Below are 22,708 nucleotides of genomic sequence, written 5' to 3'. Positions count from 1 at the left end.
ACTCAACAGACCAAGCATGTCGGGCGAGTCCATAAGCAGCCTCATTTCCAAACCTACTAACATGTTGAATCTGATATTCCTAAAAAACAACCAATAATTTCTTTGTTTCTTGCAATAAGATCCTCAATATTGAAGAAGAATATGTTGTAGCTAATTCTATTATACTTGTATTTTATTAGGATGAGGTGAGATTGTTCAACCATTTGTTTGATATCTTAAATTTGATAATAATAAATATTACAGAGTATCTTAATTATTAAAACTGGCAGCAATTGGAACCCTATAATTATATTTGCAAATTTTGAAAATTCTTACTCTACATATGATTTGACTCTTAAAATTATGTCATATCTTATTTAGTACCGTTGATCCTAGTCATGCTACAAGAAAAATAGGTATTTGTAACGGATTATTTGCGACGACAATGAATATTTGCGATAAAAATAGACTCATTTTAATAGGGAATAGTCATTTTCGCAAGAAATAACTAGCCACAAATAAGTAGTTTTCTTGTAGTGTCATGAGCCTAATTACTGAACATTTAATTTTTTTTTAAAGTGTTAAAATGTCATTTTTAGTAGCAAGAGTGCAAAAACCACTCTTGAATTTTGAAAATTACGAAAAACTAATTTTTCGAAAAGAATACAAAAAGACAATACTATTATCTTATTGATTTGTAATATTTAGGTGTCTGAGAATATAAATGGTTTCATCTCATCTCATTTTTTTTTAAACATCACTAAAAAGAAAAAAATACTTTTCAATTTCAAAATTTTAACTTATTTATCTAATAATTTCTTAATTATTACAACTTTTCCAAACTTCTAAATATAATATAAAAAATAATTCATTTTTTTCAACTCCTGAAATAAAAATTATATTAAAAAATTATATTCTAACAATATTTTAATTTCATAATATTTTTATTAAATTTTTCTTCTCTCATATTTCAAAATCTAATAAAATATCTTAACTCAAATAATTTTATTACTATTCACAAAATTCTCAATTAATTCTCCAAGCATCCCTTTGAAAGTGTGGATCGCGAAGAGAATGTTGGAACTAAATTTTTAGATGATTGGAAACAAACACCACATCAATGGAGCTGAGATACAAGACAGGCAGAATCGGAAAATAGAATCGCGGGCGGGGGGGTCCACAAACAAACGAGGAAGTCGCTGTAGCTTGAAATCCACTGCCTGAAAAATAGCAGCTTACGTGAAAGCAAGGCAAAGACTCTCTCTTAACCCAACTATAAAAGCTCTTGTTGTAATAAACTCCGGCAGAGACAAAAAACAGTGAAGCTCCTACTTCCAACAACACTGTTGTCACTCCTCGCTCTTAGACTTTCTCAGCTGTTAAATTTCGCTTTCAACTAAATTTGTGAGGTATCAGTCCAGTGTAATTGCTATCAATCTATCTCCCTTTTCTCTTGAATTCATCTGAATATAACTGAATAATTAATCTCCTTTCTCTTTATAAGGTTGTGAATAGAGCGGATGTGCTGAGGACAAGATGGGTTCTTGCAATGTTCCTTACATGAGTGTTCTTCTGCTTTGCTTTTTCATTGGGAGTTTTTTTGTGCCTCAATGTCTTTCTATTGGAGATGACGCCAACCAAACAGCATTTCTTCTTGTAAATGCTTCTGAAGCATTGGGACGGCCAATACCCGAAACACTTTTTGGTATATTTTTTGAGGTTAGTTGTCGACCTGGAATTATGAACATCCTCTTCAACGCTGTTTGAGTTTCTTGTATGTTGTTGTCTCTATTGCTTTCTTTTTGCTTTTTTTTTTTTTAAATCATTTTCGAATTTGTTTTTTATATTGAATTCCTGCTTGTGCTCTAGATGCAGTCTATGTTGTAACTTTGTTGTGCTTCGAGTTTTTACACGTGCAATTGTGCACACACCCTATGGTCTCCGCACAGTTCTTTAAAAAATGGAAGCCCACCAAGAAAAATTGAATTTTTTCAAATGGGTCCCACTTATGAAATGTCTCTAAAGCTAAAACAAGTGGTTTAAATTAGTATGGCATTTGTGAGCCCGCGTGATGTGTATGATGAATCTTCAACGGTTGTGTGTATAATAACAATTTGTGAGTAGGGTGAATATTCATTCTCTCAAATGCTTTTCTGCAGGAGATTAACCATGCTGGTGCTGGAGGGTTGTGGGCAGAGCTTGTGAGCAACAGAGGTCATTTCTATATACTCTAAACTTCCAATGTACAAAAGAGTTTGATGAAGAAGAAATCGACTTTTAATTTCTGTTTGATTTCGGGCATTTGTGTGTTCAAACTGAAATACAAGATCACCCTTACAATCGTAAAAGAAGATTTTGACATGCTTCATCATATAGCAAACTGCATCTACTGAAATTCACAGAGAGAGAGAGAGAGACCCAGTGGAATCAGTGCTTCTGTTAGTCTCCAGTACTGAGATATTTAAAACATTTATAATTTTGATATTCTTAAAGTTATATTTAGGATCCAACTATCCATGTGGCTGTTGGTTTAGCATTGGTGTCCAAAAACAAGAAAAAAAATACGCTTGTTGAACTTTCCTAATAAATATTATGACTTTGATATTGTCTTATTCAACCAGCTTTTGAATTTCAAGATCTCAACTTTATATTTTAGTGTTAGGGATTCTCATAAAGTTTCTTTTCCAGGTTTTGAAGCTGGGGGACCTAATATCCCCTCAAACATTGACCCTTGGTCTATTATTGGGAATGAGTCCTCATCCCTTACACTGTCCACTGACGACTCATCATGTTTTGAGCGCAATAAGGTTGCACTCCGAATGGAGGTACTATGTGACACAGAAGGTACCAATATCTGTCCTGCTGGGGGCGTTGGTGTTTATAACCCGGGCTTCTGGGGCATGGTAAGTTGACACCTTTTCTACGACAATATCACTAATTTGCATAATGCCTCTCTCTCTCTCTCTCTCCACCTTATCTTGAATAGTGAAAAAGTTTAATCCTGTGTGCAGGGAACGTAATTTTCATTTTTGGGGAAAATCTTGAATGTTAGAACACAGTTTACTGTCCATGTGGGTTTTAGGATTTTTAGGGGTCTAGGCAACAAGATGCTACGTCCTGCATCATCATAATTCTGCTAAGTTATTCTTTCAAATTTCTGATTTGTGACAAACTCACTTACTTTTTCTTTCAGAATATTGAGAAAGGAAAGAAATACAACGTGGTTCTGTATGTTCGTTCATCAGGAGCAATTAATGTATCTGTGTCATTGACGGGCCCAAATGGCTTGGAGACACTGGCAACTCATGACATAACGTGAGCACCATTTGTACATTCTTTCAGTGTTCTGTAAATATTATCTAACAAACAGTGCTTATGCATCCTTTGAAATACATTTGACTGCCTCTCAGAGCTTCTGCTTCTCAAGTCTCAAATTGGACAAAGATGGAGGTCCTGTTGGAAGCCAATGCCACAAATCCTAATGCAAGACTTCAATTGACTACAACCAGAAAAGGAGTCATTTGGTTTGACCAAGTGTCAGCTATGCCCAATGATACATATAAGGTATCTGTTTCTTTCTGAAGTAATATATGGTCATTACACGAGTTATGCATGCACTCAAACTGTGGATTGTTTACATATATAAGACAGATTATACATGTACACGTAAAACAATTATGATAGAAGTTTATTAATGAATGAGTTGAATGCCTTCTTGAGGGATAATCAGTGAATTTACTGTCCATCTTATGTGATGGGGTGTCCATGGATTTTGCCTGTGAGCTATCCTTTGCTTCCCTTTATTTTTGAATATAAGATGGTTTAAGATGATTAGTTCTTCATTTACGACCCCCTTGCCTCAATAATGAATCGTTAATCTGGATATGGGAATTTATGGTGAAGTCATCTAGCATGATCTTGACTTCTTGACTGTCTACTCCTTGCTAAAACAAGAATAATTAGGATAGGGTAATCTGATAATTTACAAAAATGAAAATCTTACACAAATGAAATTGTTTGCAATATTTCTGTCTTCCCAGAATGTAACAACAGAGTCTCTTGCAGTCACTGCAAGTGGTAATTATCTGCTGCATTACCCTAATGCTCACCGAGAGTCTCTTGTTATGGCCTAGTTCATGCATTCCTTTTAGGTCTTGTTAGTCTTCAACAAAATCTGTCTTGGCACAGGGACATGGCTTCCGAAGTGAGCTTGCTGAAATGCTGGCAGATCTCAAACCAAAATTTATCAGATTTCCAGGTGAGCATTGTGAAATCCTTAGTTGTTCCAAAAACTTAAGCTGATAGGAAGAGGTAGATTTTATTATTTATTTTATATCTTAACACTCACTCTCACGTGTGGGCCAGACTTTCCCTTAATAGGGTGGCCCAACACTTGAAATATTTAATTAAATAGGATAGAGTGTAGAGTCAGGGTTCGAACTCAGGACTTCTGCTCTGATACCATATGAAATCAACACTTGTCCCAAAAGCTTAAGCTAACGGGAAGATGTAGATTTTATTATTTATTTTATATCTTAACAAGCATAAATTATATGTGTTGACAATTCTCAATTCAGATTGTATTAGTTATTCTTAGGAACATTTAGACTGCATTATACAGGCTTCTGAGTGTAATATTTGTGATGCTGAAGTTTATATTTCCATAATACTTTATCTACATCTTCCCTTTAGACATATGGTCATTCATTGTTTTTGAATCCTTATTTGTATCAAGATTTTCTCTTCTTGATCCAAGACTATATAGTATATTACTTAGTAGGAGTGCTTTTGATGGTGTGGAGAATCCATGAGTGAACTCGTGACATTTCATGAAGTTTTGTTCAACGGGTCTGAGTTCACCCTTTTTTTTTTGCCTCTTTGGAGTCTTTCTTAAGTTTTATAGATGCTCCCAACTTTAAATCTTAAGCTGTTGTTATTATTTATTTTTTATTCCGTGTTCTTCCCCATTTTCGCTTTTCTTTATACATTTGATTTCTTTTCCAATATTAATCATAAATTTGTCCAAGAACTTCTGTGAGAAAATGAGCAAGAAACTCATGAGACCTTTTGGATTGGTCATATTCTATCCTCTATATCTTTGTTACCAACACCACCTCCAACTGCGCCCCATCAAAAAAGAAACAGCAGCTTCAAAATGGTTATAAAGGTGCAGTAAATTTTGGCATGTACATTGGGCTTTTTCTGTTTGTTAATTGACTGAGCAAGGCTTGACATAATTAATTGTTATTACATAAATATTGTTTTATTCCTCAGAACTTACTACCTAAATAATGATGTTTGCCCTCCAAATTTTATTGCATCAGGTGGCTGCTTTGTTCAAGGTGGCAGGTTAAAAAATGCATTTCGTTGGAAATCAACCATTGGACCCTGGGAGGAGAGACCAGGGCACTTTGGTGATGTTTGGATGTACTGGACGGATGATGGACTTGGTTACTTTGAGTTTCTCCAAGTAGGCATTTTCTTTAATTTTTGGGGTGGAGTGTTAGCATTACTAATCACCTGAGAATGTTCCATTATATGATTCTTGAGCTGATTTTAATACATTATTTTTCTTTTCTGCAGCTAACTGAGGACTTAGGTGCATTGCCAGTATGGGTGTTCAATATTGGTACTTCACCATGCTTGTGATTCTAACTGTTTTACTTTCAATCTAGTAATTGAATAATATATGTTTTGTTACTTTATATAATCAAACAATTCTACAGGTATCAGTCTTAATGATCAAGTTAGTACTTCCAACATCAGGCCTTTTGTGCAAGTATGCGAGTCTGTTGCTTCCTGTTACATTAAGTTGATCAAGTTGATACTCAATCACCCTTTACCATAACAGAGTTTCATAGATCAATTCATGTTCTGTACAACTCAGCCTCACTTTTTGATGCTAAAAAGTCAATATTTTTTTTCTTTGATGATAAATGGCTTGATTACAGGAAGCCCTCGATAGTATTGAGTTTGCTAGAGGTGATCCTAATTCTACATGGGGTTCTATGCGAGCTGCAATAGGACATCCAGAACCTTTTGACTTGAGACATTTTGCTCTTGGGAATGAGGATTGCGGGAATAAGAATTATCAAGGTTTCCCATTTATGTTTTAATGTTGTTGTTATTATTTTCTTAGTTATTATTTAACAAAGGAAAATGTTAGGAAACCCGTTTTGAGCTCCCGTTTATCCTTCCCATCTAAGGTGTAAAGACCAAATAAACGTACTTTATCTTTTTTTTATTTTTTATTTTTGTTTTCTTCTCACCTGTGCCCCTCCCCTCCAACTTTTTGTCTTTTTTTGTCTTCTTTTTTATTTCTCTCACCTGCCCCTCCCCTCCCCTCTTCTTTTCTTTCTTTTCTTTCTTTCCTCCCTCACCTCTTGAATCCAGTGGAGTTGCATCAGCAACAGAAAATAAGGAAGTACCCAGCAAGACTGGTGAAACCAATAAACAAACTACTGTTAACAGTGGAAGTGGAAGAGAAGCTTCAACAAGCTTATTTCCAAGCTTGAACAAGGAAATACCTTCTACAGCATTTAACGCTGAAGAAAGGATTTATAAATATTATGTTGTTTTTAATGGTGTTGGATTTCTCCAAAGCTCTAAGCTTGAGCTTAGCCAGAAGTAGCTTCTGGCTAATTGTCTCAGCTTCTTGTTGTTTAATCCTTAGTTCAAACTCAAGAATTGCTATTTCCTCTTTGAGGGTTTCCATCGGGAGACCTGCAATTTAAACATTAGCAAGTTCTCTAGTAAGTGAATCAGCAGTATAGTTCTTTTTACCTTCTATATAAATATATATATTTTATTTTTACCTTCTATATGCTGTACCTCAAAGTCGAAATGAATAAACCATTGTTGCCTACGGATTAATCTTCCTTGGTTATATCCTCCACCTGCAATGTTAGTTCAGAGGAAGAAACAATGTATGGGTGAGGGGAGGAAAGAAAGAAAAGAAGAGGGGAGGGGAGGGGCAGGTGAGAGAAATAAAAAAGAAAACAAAAAAAAAAAAAGACAAAAAGTGGAAGGGGAGGGGCCACGGGTGAGAGAGAAAACAAAAATAAAAAATAAAAAAATAAAGTTCATTTGGTCTTTACACCTCAGACGGGAAGGATAAATGGGAGCCCAATTCAGGCTCCCTAGCATTTCCCTTTAACAAATAGAACGGTTTCATTGCAGCTTTCTTTCCCTCCATGATGCTTCATTCCTGTAAAAACATTTTTTTGAATGAAGTTTCTCTTTTGTCATTTAAGCTTCTGTTAGCAACATCACCTTTAAAATCTCTCGTCATTGAATGGAGGTGTTTTCATATTTTACTTGCCTCACTGGAAAGTTAGCCATGGGAAGATATAGTACCTGAATTCTTGAAATGATAGATGGATGTATTTATTTTTCCTTTGTACTTGTGTGCACCAAAAGCTGAGTGCTTCCAGAAAAACACTTTTAACTATGGTTTCCAAGTGGATTGTGAATTGTACTGCTTGCTTATTTTGACTGACTGCATGTGTGCTATAATTTAGTTATTGCAATAACCATTATTCCTTCCAAAAAAATTTAGAAACCAAAGGATTCAGAAGAAAAAACAAATTGCCACTGCAATACAGATTCTGAGTGATGCATCTGATTTATGACTTTACTCTTTGTTTTCTTTTCTTTATTCTTTTATTGTTCATTGACCAGGAAATTACCTCAAGTTCTATGATGCCATAAAGAAGGCTTATCCAGACATCAAAATCATCACAACTTGTGACAGGTTTTCTCAAAAGTTGGATCATGCAGATTTGTATGATTATCATGTAAAATTCTATCTTCATTTCTTGTATTGATATGTGAATGGAGCCATTTCAATGATCTTTTATGTCTTATGATATGAATGTCTTTTGTCCTTCGTTGGGCAAGAGGGACAAAATCGTCTTACTCTAGTGTTTTGGTTAGGTTTATAAATCTGCCAAGGACATGTTTTCGATGGCTCATCAGTTTGATCTTGCATCACGTGACGGTCCAAAGGTGGGATGTTGTCCTTGTATTATATAATATATGCATTTTATCAAATGCTTAAAGGGTTTTCATTGATATGCATCAGGCTTTTGTAAGTGAGTATGCTGTAAATGGGAAAACTGCTGGCAAAGGAAATATTTTAGCAGCACTGGCCGAGGCTGCATTCCTTATTGGAATTGAACAGAACAGGTTTGATGTAATTTTGAACTTGCTTACTGTGAATTTGTCCTCGCAATTACTTCAATTCAGTCCAAATTTGACGATTCATTTTTCCTCCAAAGCGTTCTTTAGGGGAACCATGCTCAGAAGATGCTGAGTTTTCCCTGGTCTTTTGCCTATTCTAAAGTTAGAATTGTGTTCTAAAAGCCAATTAAACATGTGCGTTATTATTAAAAAAATGTTTATTTTCTCATATGAACATTTATTCCCTGACATGAATTGTATGTAGTTCTGAAGTCATTAAGAATATGATTCAGACGTGTTTAACGAGACTAGTCCAGTGTCCACTGATATTAAAATTGCTAATGACTTGCAAACTTATAGTCCATAGCTAGTGGTGAAGTTAGGCATTTTATCTGATTAAGCTACAAATAGATTCATCTTGATCATGGAACTGCACCACAGCCAATACAAGTTTTGCAAGCTTATTGTCACCCGAATTTGTTATTCCCATTCATTAATAGCAAAAGGTTCTTAATGAATGGTCAATACCTTTATAGTTTTTGTGGTAAAATGAAAATAAGTGGGAACATTAACTATGATAAGAAATCCATTGTCTTATATGGCGATGTAAATAAGGCAAATTAATGTTGCTAAATTATTTTTCTTTGAGAAATGACATTAATAATGAACTTGTTTGCATTTTATATTCTCCTTGAGGTCTCCTTCAAAAGTTTCCTTATATTTTCCTAATTTCTCTTCTCTATGCATGATCTTTCTTCATTTTCCCCCAAGTTTCCTTTAACACTTTTCCTCAATAACATTGAACATTTCAAGTTTTTGGTTAAAAAGGGAAATAAAAGCCCATCCTAAAGCCTTAGTAGCAAGAATGACATCATGTAAGATGGTCTGGTCGTGTGCAACAAAGGCATTGCTAACAAAAGAGTTATTTGATTTAAACAAAAGGTGCCACCCAAAAGACAATAGATTGGTGTGATAGTATAGAGGGTGTGATAGTATAGAGGGTGTGATAGTATAAATGATAGCTGGAAGTTAATGGATGATATGGCTTCAAACAAAGGTGTATGGCGGGGACCTCCTGTCCTAATGAAGGCAAACATGGTTGGCTCATTAGGAGAAATGCTTGGTTTACAAAAGAATTCTGCAAAAGTAAACCTACAAATTGATATGGCTTGATTTAGTATGTCAAATTGTAAAACTCTTTTTATTGTTAAGTAGATCTGACGTCTTACATTGAGTTATTTCAGTTTGTAAAAATTTTTTGTAAGATACTTTTATAGATCTACCACCTCGCTAGTTATTTGCCTTTCCCATCATTGTAGGTGCGTAAAATTCATGGATTCTCAAATAGAGTGGAATCGAAATAGAATTCTTTGCGGAGCTGTGTCTTTTCTTTCTTGCTTTCATTTTGTTCTTTCTTTTGTTTGCTTTTCCTTTTGTTGAGGAAAGTGGGAATCTGTAACGCTCAACAGCACAACCAGATAGGAGTGTTGGGTGAAGAACCATTATTCTAGAAGACATCCGATGTGGAGCCCACATCTTGTGAGGGTTCTTGCCATTAGGCCAAAGTGTTTGGCCTTTCCTTTTCTGTGTCTGTTCATGCTTTGCTAACCAAGCTAGTGCTTCGAGCCTGAGCCTTTTGTAGTTATAAATTCATGCTATGGAGATGTGTGCGATATGTACTAGCTGCAGAAAATGAAAATATTAGCTTCTAATCAGGTCTCTAGTATAGTGAAAGAGAAAGCAAAATAGTAAAAGTATATTAGAAAGGGAAAAAAACGTAAAATGGAAACCTATGCCCATTTAGTTTGACAAATAAGTACTAAGTAGAGTATATAAACTGCTTTAATTTGCATTAATTTTCCCAAATTGACAATGCTATGTCTCTTAAACGTCCCTAAATCCTGGAGTTTCCAGATGGGTTTGTGTGCATAAATTAAGGATCTTGATCGTCAATTTCTTTTGCAAGTAATTAGCTTCTATACCTGTAAAAGTTTTAACACCAATCAGAAAGAAAACCTGCTAAGGGCTTCCATTTCTTCTTCAATGCAGTGATGCAGTTAGCATGGCAAGCTACGCACCACTTTTTGTGAATGACAATGACAGGCGGTAATTTCTCTCAAAATTTTATCATGATATAATTTTCCATATATTTTACTTTGAAAGTGAAAATCCCACCTTTATATAATTGTTATACTGAGATCAAAAAACTTTCTATTAAGGTGGAATCCAGATGCAATTGTCTTTAACTCTTCACAGCTATATGGAACACCAAGCTACTGGGCGCAATGCTTTTTCAGGGAGTCGAGTTCAGCAACTGTTCTTCATTCAACACTCCAAACAAATACATCCACTTCCCAGCTTATTGCATCTGCAATTATGTGGGAAAACTCGGGTGATAACAAGAGTTACCTAAGGGTAAAGGTGTGCTTCCTCACTAATGACCTCACTATTTTTATACTGCAATGCTTCCTATGTTGGAAGAGAAAAACTGATATTCTATTCTAGAGGGAAGAGAGGAGAGACTATTTCTGAAATTTCTCTAAGTGAATTACTTCTCAAGTGGCTTGCTTTGTGCCAATGCATACATGGGTATTTATAGGCTTGTAGATTCACCTAGCATTTACTCTAATACATGAACTTCCCTAGTACATGAATACCCAGGTACATGAATACCCCAAATACATGAATCTCCAAATACATGAATCACTTCTTCCAAGATGAACCTAGACTCTAGTTCATCAATATACTAAAAGACAACTTTATTTAAGTTTATTATTCAACACCCACCTTTAAACTTAATTATTGGTAACTCCGAGTAACATCTGCAACTTGTTAAAAGTATCATACTTGAGAGGCTTCGTAAAAATATCTGCAACTTGATCATGGGTCTTCACGAATTTGACTTGTACTTCATTCTTGACAATGCATTCTCGAAGAAAATGAAATCTTGTATCAATATGCTTGCTTCTATCATGAAAAACTGGATTTTTCGCCAATGCAAGTGCCGACTTGTTATCAACAAAAATCTCTGTGGCTTCCTCTTGTGGCATGAGTAGTTCCTTCAATAACCTTCTCAACCAAATTGCATGACAAACACAAGATGTCGCAGCAACATATTCAGCTTCACATGTAGAGAGCGTTACAATTGGTTGCTTCTTAGAACTCCAAGTAAATGCCGTATTTCCCAAATTAAACACAAAACCGGTAGTGCTCTTCCGGTCATCCAAGTCTCCGGCCCAATCACTATCACTATACCCCACAAGCTTAAATTCATTAGAAAATGAATAAAGAAGTCCGTAATCAATAGTACCTTTTAGATAACGTAAAATCCTCTTAGCCGCTTTGAAATGCATTGTGCTTGGTGACTCCATATATTGGCTAACAAGTCCAACTCCATAAAGTATATCAGGTCTTGTGCAAGTCAAGTATCTCAAACTTCCAACAAGACTCTTGAATGTTGTGGGGTCTACCTTCTCTCCATCTTCATGCTTGGACAATTTCGCTCCACATTCAACTGGGGTGCTCACGGATTGACAATCTTCCATCTTGAATATTTTGAGAATTTCCTTTGCAAAACCTTCTTGAGAGATAAAAATTCCATCTTCCATTTGTTTGATCTCAATGCCAAGATAATAAGACAAGACCAATATCGGTCATTTCAAATTCTCTCATCATAGCTTTCTTAAATTCTCCAAACATGCTTGAATTGCTTCCAGTAAAAATTAAATCATCAACATATATGCAAACAAGTAAAATGTCTCCACTTTCACGCACCTTAGCATAGAGTGCATATTCATGCGGGCACTTGGTAAATCCATTTCCCTGAAAATACTTGTTAATTCAACTATTCCATGCCCTTGGAACTTGTTTTAAGCCGTACAAGGCTTTCTTTAACTTCAACACTTTGTCTTCTTGCCCTCTGACCACATAACCCAAAGGTTGCTCTACATAAACTTCTTCCTCAAGGATTCCATTTAGGAAAGCCGATTTGACATCCATTTGATAAATCATCCACTTCTTTTGAGCTGCAAGAAAAATAATCATCCGGATCATCTCTAATCGTGCAACGGGGGCAAAGACTTCTCCATAATCAATATCAGGACGTTGGCTATATCCCTTGGCCACCAATCTTGCCTTGAATCTTTCTACTTCTCCATTTGCATTCTTCTTTACTTTGAAAACCCACTTCACACCAATGGGCTTTTGTCCCTCTGGTAAAGTCGTCAATTCCCATGTATCATTCTTCTTGATTGATTTGATTTCCTCATCCATGGTAATTCTCCACCTTTTCTCTTGTACTGCTTCTTCAAAACTTATTGGTTCACAATCGGCAAAGTGACAAAAAAGAGTTAGATCATCACTGAAATTCTCCGTTACCTCATAAAGATCTTGGAGACTTCTCATTCGGGATTGTCTTTCATTAGAACTTCCTCCATAAGAAGATGATGAAGGAGTACTAGGAATTATTGGTGATTGAGGAGGTGTCATAAGTTCTCGTACATCATTTCCTTGATCTTCATCTTCAGGGAAGGGAAATAAATCATATCTTTCATTTTCTTGATCACGCCAATCCCACGAACCTTCTTCGTCAAATTTCACATCTCTACTAATGATCATCTTCTTAGTGATTGGATTATAAAGCTTGTAGCCTTTGGATCTTTGATCATAGCCGATGAAGATGTGCTTCTTGCTTTTATCATCAAGCTTGGATCTTTCTTGATCGGGCACATGCACATAGCCAATACTTCCAAAAACTCTCAAATGGAAAACACTTGGCTTCCTTCCACTCCATGCTTCCTGGGGAGTTGAGTTCTCTACACTTCTTGTAGGGCAACGGTTTGATAAGTAAACAGCACAATCAACCGCTTCCGCCCAAAACTCTTTAGGCATCATCTTCGTCTTCAACATGCTTTGAGCCATATTGAGAATCGTTCTGTTCTTTCTTTCAACCACCCCATTTTGTTGAGGTGATCTCGGAACCGTCAAACCCCGACGAATCCCATGTGCTTCACAAAACTCATTAAATTCATTAGATGTAAATTCACCCCCTCTATTTGATCTAAAAGCCTTAATCTCATAGCCACTTTGTTTCTCAATAAGTGTTTTGAATTTTTTGAAAACACCAAACACTTCAGATTTTTCTTTCAAAAAATATACCCATGTTTTTCTACTGAAGTCATCAATAAAGAGGAGGAGGAAGTATCGATTTTTACCAAATGAAGAAGGCTTGATCGGTCCACAAACATCAGTATGAACAAGTTGGAGCGGCTCACTTGCTCTTGTAAATGATTCTTTTGGAAAGCTCTTCCGGAATTGTTTGCCAACAAGACACCCTTCGCAAAGTTGATTAGATTGATCAATAGGCGGCAAGCCTTTCACCATCTCTTTTTGAGCCAACAACTTCAATCCACCAAAATTCACATGCCCAAGCCTCAAATGCCAAAGCCAAGACGTATCTTTCACACAAGCTTTGAGGCACTTAGCCACATCAGTTTGAATATCAAGCAAAAACATCCTGTTGCTTGTCATGGACACTTTAGCAATCAAATTTTTCTTGTCATCTCTTAGAAAAAGACTACGATTTTTCATTTCAATCTCATAGTCATTTTCCAAGAGTTGCCCCAAACTCAAAATGTTGCTTTTCATACTTGGAACATAATAAACATTTGACATAAATTGATGGCTCCCATTTTTTAACCGAATTAGAATCGTACATTTCTCTTTGATGGGAACTTTTGACAAATCTCCAAAAGTGACATTCCCACTCACCGATTCGTCAAGCTCCACGAACTTGCTTTTGTCTCCGCACATATGATTTCTTGCAGCATTATCAAGATACCACAAATTCGATTTGCTAGTTTCTTCTCCTTTGTAGGCTAGTAGCAAAGTGGGCTCCGTTTCATCATTTTCAACGTGATTCGCCTTCTCTTCAGTATTGCTAGGAGAACTCCAGCATTCCGAAGCATAGTGGCCATACTTTTGACAATTATAGCATTTGATTTTGGACTTATCATATTGTCTCCCATTCTGCCTTGAGTAATTTCTTCTTCCACGACCTCTTGAGGATTGACCTCTCTCTTCATGGTTGGCATTTTGATTGCTTTGTCCGCCTCTTCCTCGTCCTCGTCCTCTTCTTCCTCTTCCTTGTCCATGTCCGCGTCCTCTTCCTCGTTGACTTCTATCATGCTCTTCTTCCTTCTCTTTTACAGAGAGTTTTGTGGCGAGAACCTGTTCAATAGGTTCTTCCTTCTTCTTCTTAAGTCTCTCTTCATGGGCTTGGAGAGATCCCATAAGTTGATCAACCGTCATCGTCTCCAAGTCTTTTGACTCTTCGATAGCCACCACAATATAATCGAACTTTGAATGAAATGAGCGAAGAATCTTCTCAACCACCCGGACATCTTCTAGCTTTTCTCCATATCTCCTCATTTGATTCACAATGGCCAACAATTTTGAAAAATAATCTGCAATCGTCTCAGATTCTTGCATACGAAGGACTTCGAACTCACCTCGTAGCATTTGAAGCCGCACCTTCTTCACTTTATCAACTCCTTGATAGGAGTTTTGTAAGATCTCCCATGCATGCTTGGAAGTTGTGGCATTGGCCACTTTCTCGAACATTGTTTCATCCAAACATTGATGGATGAGCGTGAGAGCTTGTTGGTCTTTCTTCCGCAACTTTTGCAAAGCCTCCTTTTGATTAGAACTCAACAAAGCTTCATCTCTAGGCTCCTCATAGCCTTTCTCTACGATCTCCCATGCATCTTGAGATCCAAGCAAAGCCCTCATTCGAATGCACCAATTATCATAATTCTCCTTTGTCAAATGCGGAAATTGAAACGGAAACGTCGAGTTAGCCATCTTCAGGATCTAGAAAAGACTTTCTCTGATACCAGTTTGTTGGAAGAGAAAAACTGATATTCTATTCTAGAGGGAAGAGAGGAGAGACTATTTCTGAAATTTCTCTAAGTGAATTACTTCTCAAGTGGCTTGCTTTGTGCCAATGCATACATGGGTATTTATAGGCTTGTAGATTCACCTAGCATTTACTCTAATACATGAACTTCCCTAGTACATGAATACCCAAGTACATGAATACCCCAAATACATGAATCACTTCTTCCAAGATGAACCTAGACTCTAGTTCATCAATATACTAAAAGACAACTTTATTTAAGTTTATTATTCAACATCCTACCCCATTTCTCAGCACCTTCCAATTCAAACATCTTCACAAATTTTACTTTGTTCAGGTGCATTATCCGGTTACTTGTTTACACAAATATCTTGTCTTATTGCATACATGTGGTTGATAATGGCAGAGAAATTATTTTTCTAGCTCTTTAGTTAGTTTGAATTTGATAGCTACATCTTACGCTTTTGGAATTGAATGGAATTTGACTTTTCTATCTATGTGGCACTGCTATTAATTTGAGATAATTTTTATCTTTATTTTTTTTGCAGATTGTGAACTTTTGGAATGACACAGTTAATCTCAAGATAAGTGTGGATGGATTGGAGCCCAACTCCACAATACTGTTATCTGGGTCGACAAAGACCGTACTCACCTCTGGTAATCCAATGGATGAGAATTCATTCAATGAGCCAAATAAGGTAATTACGGAATTGCTTTTTCAGTAGATTAGAAAACGTGTCTTCTGAATTGTTCGGGGGCTTCTCCGGATATTCAGATATACTTCTACATGCTATTTTGTAGGCAAGTTTTTAGATTGTCCTTACTTCACATGTTCTTGCCAATGTAATATATATATAGGATCATATCTCTTGGTCTATACATGGTTTCATGATTCCCACAATCTACTACAAACAAAAAATTGTAGTATGAAATAAAAAAGGAGAAGAAAAACTGGCAAAGGAGAAAGAATATTTTCTGTTGAATAGTAAAGTTGACAAAGGGGAAATAACATATAGCTCTAAATAAAATATGGGTAAAATATTTCCCCAGTATAAACTTTTTGTCTTCCATTGTATGTATACAGGTCAAACCGACCCAGAGTCCACTTGAAAATGCTGGCAAGGACATGGATGTCATACTTCTTCCATATTCTCTCACTTCATTTGATCTGTTAAAAGGATCAAGCGACCTCAGAACTGCAAGAATTGATTATTTCTCTAGATCATCTTTTTAAAGTATTAACTGATGAATATCAAGTACTACTGTACTTTTGAGAAATAAAGGTAATAACCCAACAAAAGATGGCAGCATCCTTGCATGTCAACTATTCTGTTGGAATGTCATGTTGTTTTATGTAATATCAAACTCGTTGCTTTTGGCTTCCATGCTTGTAAGCATGTGTGTGAATGGTCTTTATTCTTGGAGATCAAATTATATCTTGCAGTTCATGTTTTATGTAATATCAAGCTCGTTGCTTTTGCCTTCCATGCTTGTAAGTATATGTGTGAATGGTCTTTATTCTTGGTGATGAAATTATATCTTGCAGTTCATTTGAATATGCCCAGGCACACTGCATTTCCATTCCATTCCATTACTCTGATTGGAAGAAGTAGATTTTATTATTTATTTTTTATCTTAAGACTTCCCCTCATGTCTGGGCCAGACTCTTCCTTAATGGGCGACTCAACACGTAGAATATTTAATTAAAATCAATTCCAGCTCATGAAGTTGAGATTAATTCCAGCTCATTAATTCCAGCTCATGAGCTCATTAATTCCAGCTCATTAATTAAAATCAATTCCAGCTCATTAATCTGTTTTCAGCTCATGAAGTTGAGATTATCAAATCAATTCCAATGAGTCTAAGTGGAATAGAGGATCAACAAGTTTGGCACAACACGAAGAATAGCATGTTCTGAGTAAAAAATGTCTATCACCTTCATAGAGAACTGCAGTCAAGATCAGAAGGAGGGCCATCTCAAAATAGCATGCAATCAAACTTTTGGCAAGGCATCTGGAAACTGCTTGTCCCTATTGCAGTAAGAATGTTTGTGTGGAGGGCTTGCAATGACAGTTTGCCTACTATGGATAACCTGTTGAAAAGGAAGGTGGTGGCAGAAAATACATGCCCAATCTATCAAACTGAAGTTGAGACATCAAAACATGTACTCTGGAGTTGCGAGGCTGCCAAAGATGTATGGAGCCAAGGTTGTCGACAGGTTCAAAAAAATGAGTATTAAACTCTCATTTCTCAAAGGGATCTGGGACCACATGGTCACTTCATTGCAGGAAAATAGGCTTGTGGAGGTGGCTATGATTACAAGGTTCCTTTGGTCCAGAAGAAATGATTTCATTCATGGTAAAGGCTTTATGCACCCTAGTCTACTTATATGCAAAGTTAGGAGGGAATTATAACTTTTTAGACAAAGCCAGAATAGTGAGGACCTAGTTATGCCAAGAGTTAGACTACATACTGTTGTCAAATGGGCAAGGCCCCCTGTAGGAACTTATAAAATGAACTGGATGCAGCTCTAAATGAAGCTGAGGGGCTAATTGGCGTTGGAGGCATCTTAAGGGACTGTGTTGGGCAGGTCATTGGCACCATCCAAGCCAAAAGGCAATTGAAACTGAGCGTTTTTAGTGGAGAGGCCTATGCTATGATGATGTACAATTTTCTACAAAGAGTTGTGTGTGACAAAATTCATCCTTGAGGGAGATGCCATGAAGGTTGTAAACCTACTCAATACATCCCACATTGACTGGAGCTATGGTGGTCTCCCAATTGAGGATGCAAAACAACTATTGGTTACCTTTATAGAGTGGACTACAACTGATACCAAGCAGGACGGCAACAAAGCAGCCCACCTCCTAGCACAAAATTCTCTTCTTATTAGTGAAGACTTGTATGAACTTGAGGAAGTTCCTCCTTGTGTACAGCAAGTAGTAAACCATGAGTTGGTGTAATCTGTTTTTCTGTTTTCTATTGCATAGTTATTCTTGTAGCTATGTAATATGTTTTTCAGTTAAGCTGATGAATGAAGTGATGTTTTGTTATAAAAAAAAAAATATATCTCTTTGGGATGGTCCTTCATGATTATTGAATTGGTGAGTCTAAATTTGGAATTTTAGTGGAACGAGGAAGTTCAAAGGAATCTTCCTTCTAGGCGCCTTCTAGGAAACTTCCAATGGATGGCATCCTCATAATTTCTTCCAACTTGATTTCCTAAATTGGAAACTCCCTTGGTCTTAGATTTTGGATGAAGGGTTAGGCTTAAGATGGATTCTGGGCTTCTAAGGGTATTCGGCCCATGTGGTTGGGCTTAGCAGTGGACTTTGTCTAGGACTTAGGCCTGTTTCATGGGTTCTCTTCTTGGATTTTTGTGTTCATTGAGCTTGGGCTGTTCTACTAGGGCTGCAATGGGTTTGATTATGCTAGGCACTTATATTGGGCTAGGGGCTCATTAGTTGTTGGGCCTTATTGAAGTCCTAGGCCCTTCACGACCTAGACATTATATTTGAGCTTTTGGGCTCTAGGAGTCTTTAAGTTGGTAACTCAACTCATGTTGAGTAAATTTTTAATCGAGCTACTTGTCTTGTCAACCCTGGGCTTTCATCCTATGGTATTCCTTTTGGGTGGGTTGTTACATCCTTCCCCCCTTAAAATGACATTTCATCCTCAAAATCGGTATCAGTACAAAGGTATAGGTTTAGAAGGGCATACCTGGGTCTAAGTCTCGGAGGAACTAGTTGGAGACTCAACTTCTTCATCATATGGCTCTTCTTGTTGTGGAAAATACCTTATTTCATTGATGAATGGGTAATAATACATATTGACCTCCTTCTTTAGATCCCTAAGTTCCAATACAAATTAATTGTCAAATCCCGGAACTCCCCCTTCCATGAATCGGTATCGGTGACCTGAGGAATCAAAAGATTCCGAGGTGTAGAGTGAGGGGACACGGGGCACTAGTGGTTGTCATTGATTGGCTGCTCTGTTAGACTCTAGTTGGTTGGACTTATGGTGCTTCCTAGTTCGTTGTAGCCATCTGTTTCGGGTTTCATCCGCCTAGATCAAAGTATTTGATGGTGGTTGTCTCTCCCCATGGGGTAGGGCTCTTTTCATACTCAGTTTTCCTTTTCTATCATGGTCTAGCACATGGGTTTTCTGGTATTCTAGTTTCTCTCGATTTTGCCAATATGACGCTATCATTCAGTCTAACTCTTCCTAACATCGTTGCCTCCTTCTAGCTTTTATTCGTGCCCTATCTCGTCTGGGTGCGTCCTATCTATTGGCTATGTTTTGGTTCATGCCATTATACTATGTAGAGTTAGAAAAATAGAAAAAGAAAATCATCAAACAAAATGTTAGTACAAGTGAATAAATATAAATATCTCCCACCGCACTTTATAAAATACAAACATCAACAAATCAATACAACCAATTTCAATTAATCTAAAAAAAATACCAGTAATTAGTTCTCATATTCCTTTCCTTCTCCCAGGTGGCTTCTTGTACGTCTTGGTTCTGCCACAACACCTTTACTAAGGTAATCATTTTGTTTCAGAGTTCCCTTTCTTCCCAGTCCAATATTTTTACCAAAGTTTCTTTGTATGATAGGTTCGGCTACAGGTTGTTGACCAAAGCTCTATTTCAGAGAGGATACATGAAATACATTATGGATGCCTTGTAGCTCAGCGGGAAGATTTAGGTGGTAGGCTACGGGCCCAACTTTTTCCACTATCTCATAGGGTCCAATGTATCTTGGGCTCAATTTGCCTTTCCTTCTGAAGCAAACTACGCCTTTGATGGAAGATACCTTGAGGTAAACTGAATCTCCTATGTAGAATTCTAGCTTTCTCCTTCAGTGTTCTGCATAGCTCTTTTGCCGATTCTGGGCTATCCTCATGTTTTCTCTTATAAGTTAAATTTGCTCTTTCATATCTCCAAGTATCTCAGGACCATATATTCTTCCATCTCCTACTTCCTCCCAATAGAGTGGAGACCAACACTTCCTTCCATACAAAGCTTCATAGGAGGCCATGTGAATGGAAGTGGGATAGCTATTGTGATAGGCGAACTCAATTAAGGGTAGTTGTCTTTCCCAGTAGCCTTTTCCCTGTAGCACACAAGCCCTTAGGACATCCTCTAAAGTTTGTATCATCCTTTTTGTTTAAGGGTGATAGGCACTGCTAAATTTCCGCTTTGTGTCAATTGTACTCTGAAGGTTCTGCCAAAATCTAGAGGTGAATCGAGCGTCCCTATTTGACACAATGGTCTTAGGAACTCTGTGTAGATGGATTATTTTTGTCACAAAAAGCTTGGTTAGCTTTTCCATTGAATTCGTATTATTCACAAGCAAGAAGTGGGCACTCTTGGTTAGTCGGTCGATAATGACCCAAATCGAGTTGTTTCCTACGGTGGATCTTGACAATCCAATCACGACATCCATGGCAATGTCTTCCCATTTCTATTTGGGAATCGATACAGGCTATAGTTCTCTTGTTGGCCTTTGATGTTCTACTTTAACCATTCTACAGCAGAACATTGGTCCACGAATCTTGCCACATCTCTTTTCAAATCTTCTCACTAGAAGCATCGCTTTAAGTCCTCATACATCTTTGTGCTACCTAGATGAGCCGTGTAAGGCATCTAATGTGCCTCTTTCAAAATCTTATCCTTTATCTTTGAATCATTTGGAATTATCTTCCGGTTTCGGAAGTACAATATTCCTTTTTCACCAATCTTGAATCCTTCTGGTCCTCCTTTCTCAATCTTTTGTCGTAGACTTAACAAGTCCTCATCACTTAGCTAACCTTCCTTAATCTCTTTCCATTCCACAGGCGAAATTTCTTGGAGGGCGGCTAATGTTGCATCTTACTGAACACTACTTGTTAGCAGACTCCTCATGCTAGTTAGGAGATATTTCATTCTCAGTGGTCTTTTGTTTGCACCTTTCGACTTAGGGCATCAGCTACCTTTCGACTTAGGGCATCAGTTATCACATTAGCTTTCCTAGGGTGATATTTAATCTCGCACTGGTAGTCACTAATTCTTTCTAACCACTTTTTTGTCTCATGTTTAAATTCTTTTAGCTAAACAAATACTTGAGACTCTTATGGTCGGTAAAAATTTCACAAGTTTCCCCATATAAATAATGTCTCAATATCTTTAGTGTGAAGACTACAGTTGCTAGCTCTAGGTCATGGGTGGGGTAATTTTGTTCACGGTTCTTTAATTGCCATGAAGCATAGGCAATTACTCGTCCTTCTTGTATCAGCACACATCCCAGACCTAATTTGGATGCATCGTTATAGACTATATAGGGTGATAAATCTACCTTTCTTTCTTGACCAATGCAATTTTTTATTAAAAGCTACCAAATTCGGGGCTTGTTTGTTCTTTATCATCAAAGAAAGCCAAAATCAAGTTTCCCAACAAACAGAGCAATATTGTCAATGGACAATTCAAGGTATGACTCAAGGGTACAGTAAAGCCAATCAGCTATCACTTATTTCTTCAAACTAATGTAGCCAACTAGCTATCATTACAAAGTATCATTACAAAGTACTGATCTAGTAACCAAACTTAAGTAGAACATTATAAGCCATAAAAGTAGTAAAGTTGAATATATTGCAAATTGTAAAAGAAGACATATTGAGGACATGACAATTAACAAAATTAAGTGATTTAAACAAATTAAGTAAAGACAATCAGAGTGTGGAACTTACGGTTAAAGGCCAACCCTTTAGGCATATCACTATGTGCATTTTCATGCCCATAAGTGCAACATGTTGATACTATTAAATCATGGACAAACTCACTAATGGTATTTAATACAAGCATTTTAAGGACTCGCATGATATCATATATATCTTACAATAACCCTTTGGAGCTCTATTGTATCTGATTCCTCGTCATCCTACTCTGCAAACCATCAAATATTAGTTTTTTTTAGCATGCATCAAATATTAATTATTACATGCTTATTGTACTAGAGAATACAAAAAGTTTCTATATGCTTCCTAAAGAGAGTCCCAACTAATATATCTAGAGACCAAGTTCATTAACCCCATGATTTTTTTCAGTTCATTTTTTAGGAGTATATGAGTATAAGAGTCCAAATACATTTAATTAATTTTTTTTTTATAATTAAAGTACCTTTAATTTAATTAATCGATGATAAAATGCATAATTTTTCTAAACTAAGCCCCAAATCAAAGTGATGATGATGCGACTACACAATTTAAATGTGACAATATTGAACAAAAAAAAAAAATCTAAAAGCATACTAGGAGTAATTTTTTATTGACTATATGACACACCTGAGAACATATTAGATGGACATTGGGGGAAACCGTTGGAAATGAAAATCTCACACTTGGATTCAGTTATATAACTAGTTTCCAAGTTAAAATGATGGTAAAAATGCTAATGAATTCCTTTCTATAATTGATTCATAGGTGCTAACAATAGGCTTGAAAATATAAATATTCTATGAAACAAAAGATCACACTTAGAAGAATTATATTTTATATGGAGCCGGGCAAGTTTGATTTCATGTGTTCTCAATATACCCCGTTACCTAGCATTACAGAACCAGGGGTAATCAAGAAGTTTTATTCATAAGAGAAG

The 22,708-nt window shown here is 36.6% G+C and overlaps 1 protein-coding gene across 2 annotated transcripts; it reads left to right on the top strand.

Moving 5' to 3' along the window:
* The first annotated feature begins 1,163 nt into the window (after positions 1-1,163).
* On the top strand, positions 1,164-16,614 carry LOC109020463 (alpha-L-arabinofuranosidase 1-like). 2 transcript variants are annotated; one of them, XM_035688937.1, is made up of 18 exons: positions 1,164-1,388; positions 1,484-1,698; positions 2,139-2,193; positions 2,668-2,882; positions 3,173-3,294; positions 3,390-3,543; positions 4,168-4,237; positions 5,304-5,449; positions 5,563-5,608; positions 5,706-5,758; positions 5,931-6,075; positions 7,660-7,775; positions 7,915-7,986; positions 8,063-8,166; positions 10,210-10,266; positions 10,380-10,581; positions 15,625-15,774; positions 16,161-16,614. In XM_035688937.1, exons 2-18 carry the CDS (start codon positions 1,516-1,518, stop codon positions 16,308-16,310), a joined length of 2,040 nt encoding a protein of 679 aa, XP_035544830.1. In that variant the 5' UTR covers positions 1,164-1,388; positions 1,484-1,515; the 3' UTR covers positions 16,311-16,614. The 2 variants fall into 2 exon arrangements, with proteins under 2 accessions (XP_035544830.1, XP_035544831.1); XM_035688938.1 differs by lacking the exons at positions 15,625-15,774; positions 16,161-16,614 and having other exon boundaries at positions 10,391-10,485.
* Positions 16,615-22,708: the final 6,094 nt, after the last annotated feature.

Source organism: Juglans regia, chromosome 3, assembly GCF_001411555.2.
Source record: "Juglans regia cultivar Chandler chromosome 3, Walnut 2.0, whole genome shotgun sequence".
NCBI classification, from domain to species: domain Eukaryota; kingdom Viridiplantae; phylum Streptophyta; class Magnoliopsida; order Fagales; family Juglandaceae; genus Juglans; species Juglans regia.
Note: the sequence above shows the minus strand (reverse complement) of the source record. Positions and strands in the feature narration are given on the sequence as shown.

Coding starts and splice junctions, on each gene's coding strand:
- LOC109020463 (XM_035688937.1), top strand. CDS start 1,516: ATGGGTTCTTGCAATGTTCCTTACATGAGTGTTCTTCTGCTTTGCTTT. Junction 5,450..5,562: donor GTTACTTTGAGTTTCTCCAA/GTAGGCATTTTC, acceptor TCTTTTCTGCAG/CTAACTGAGGACTTAGGTGC. Junction 6,076..7,659: donor CGGGAATAAGAATTATCAAG/GTTTCCCATTTA, acceptor TTCATTGACCAG/GAAATTACCTCAAGTTCTAT.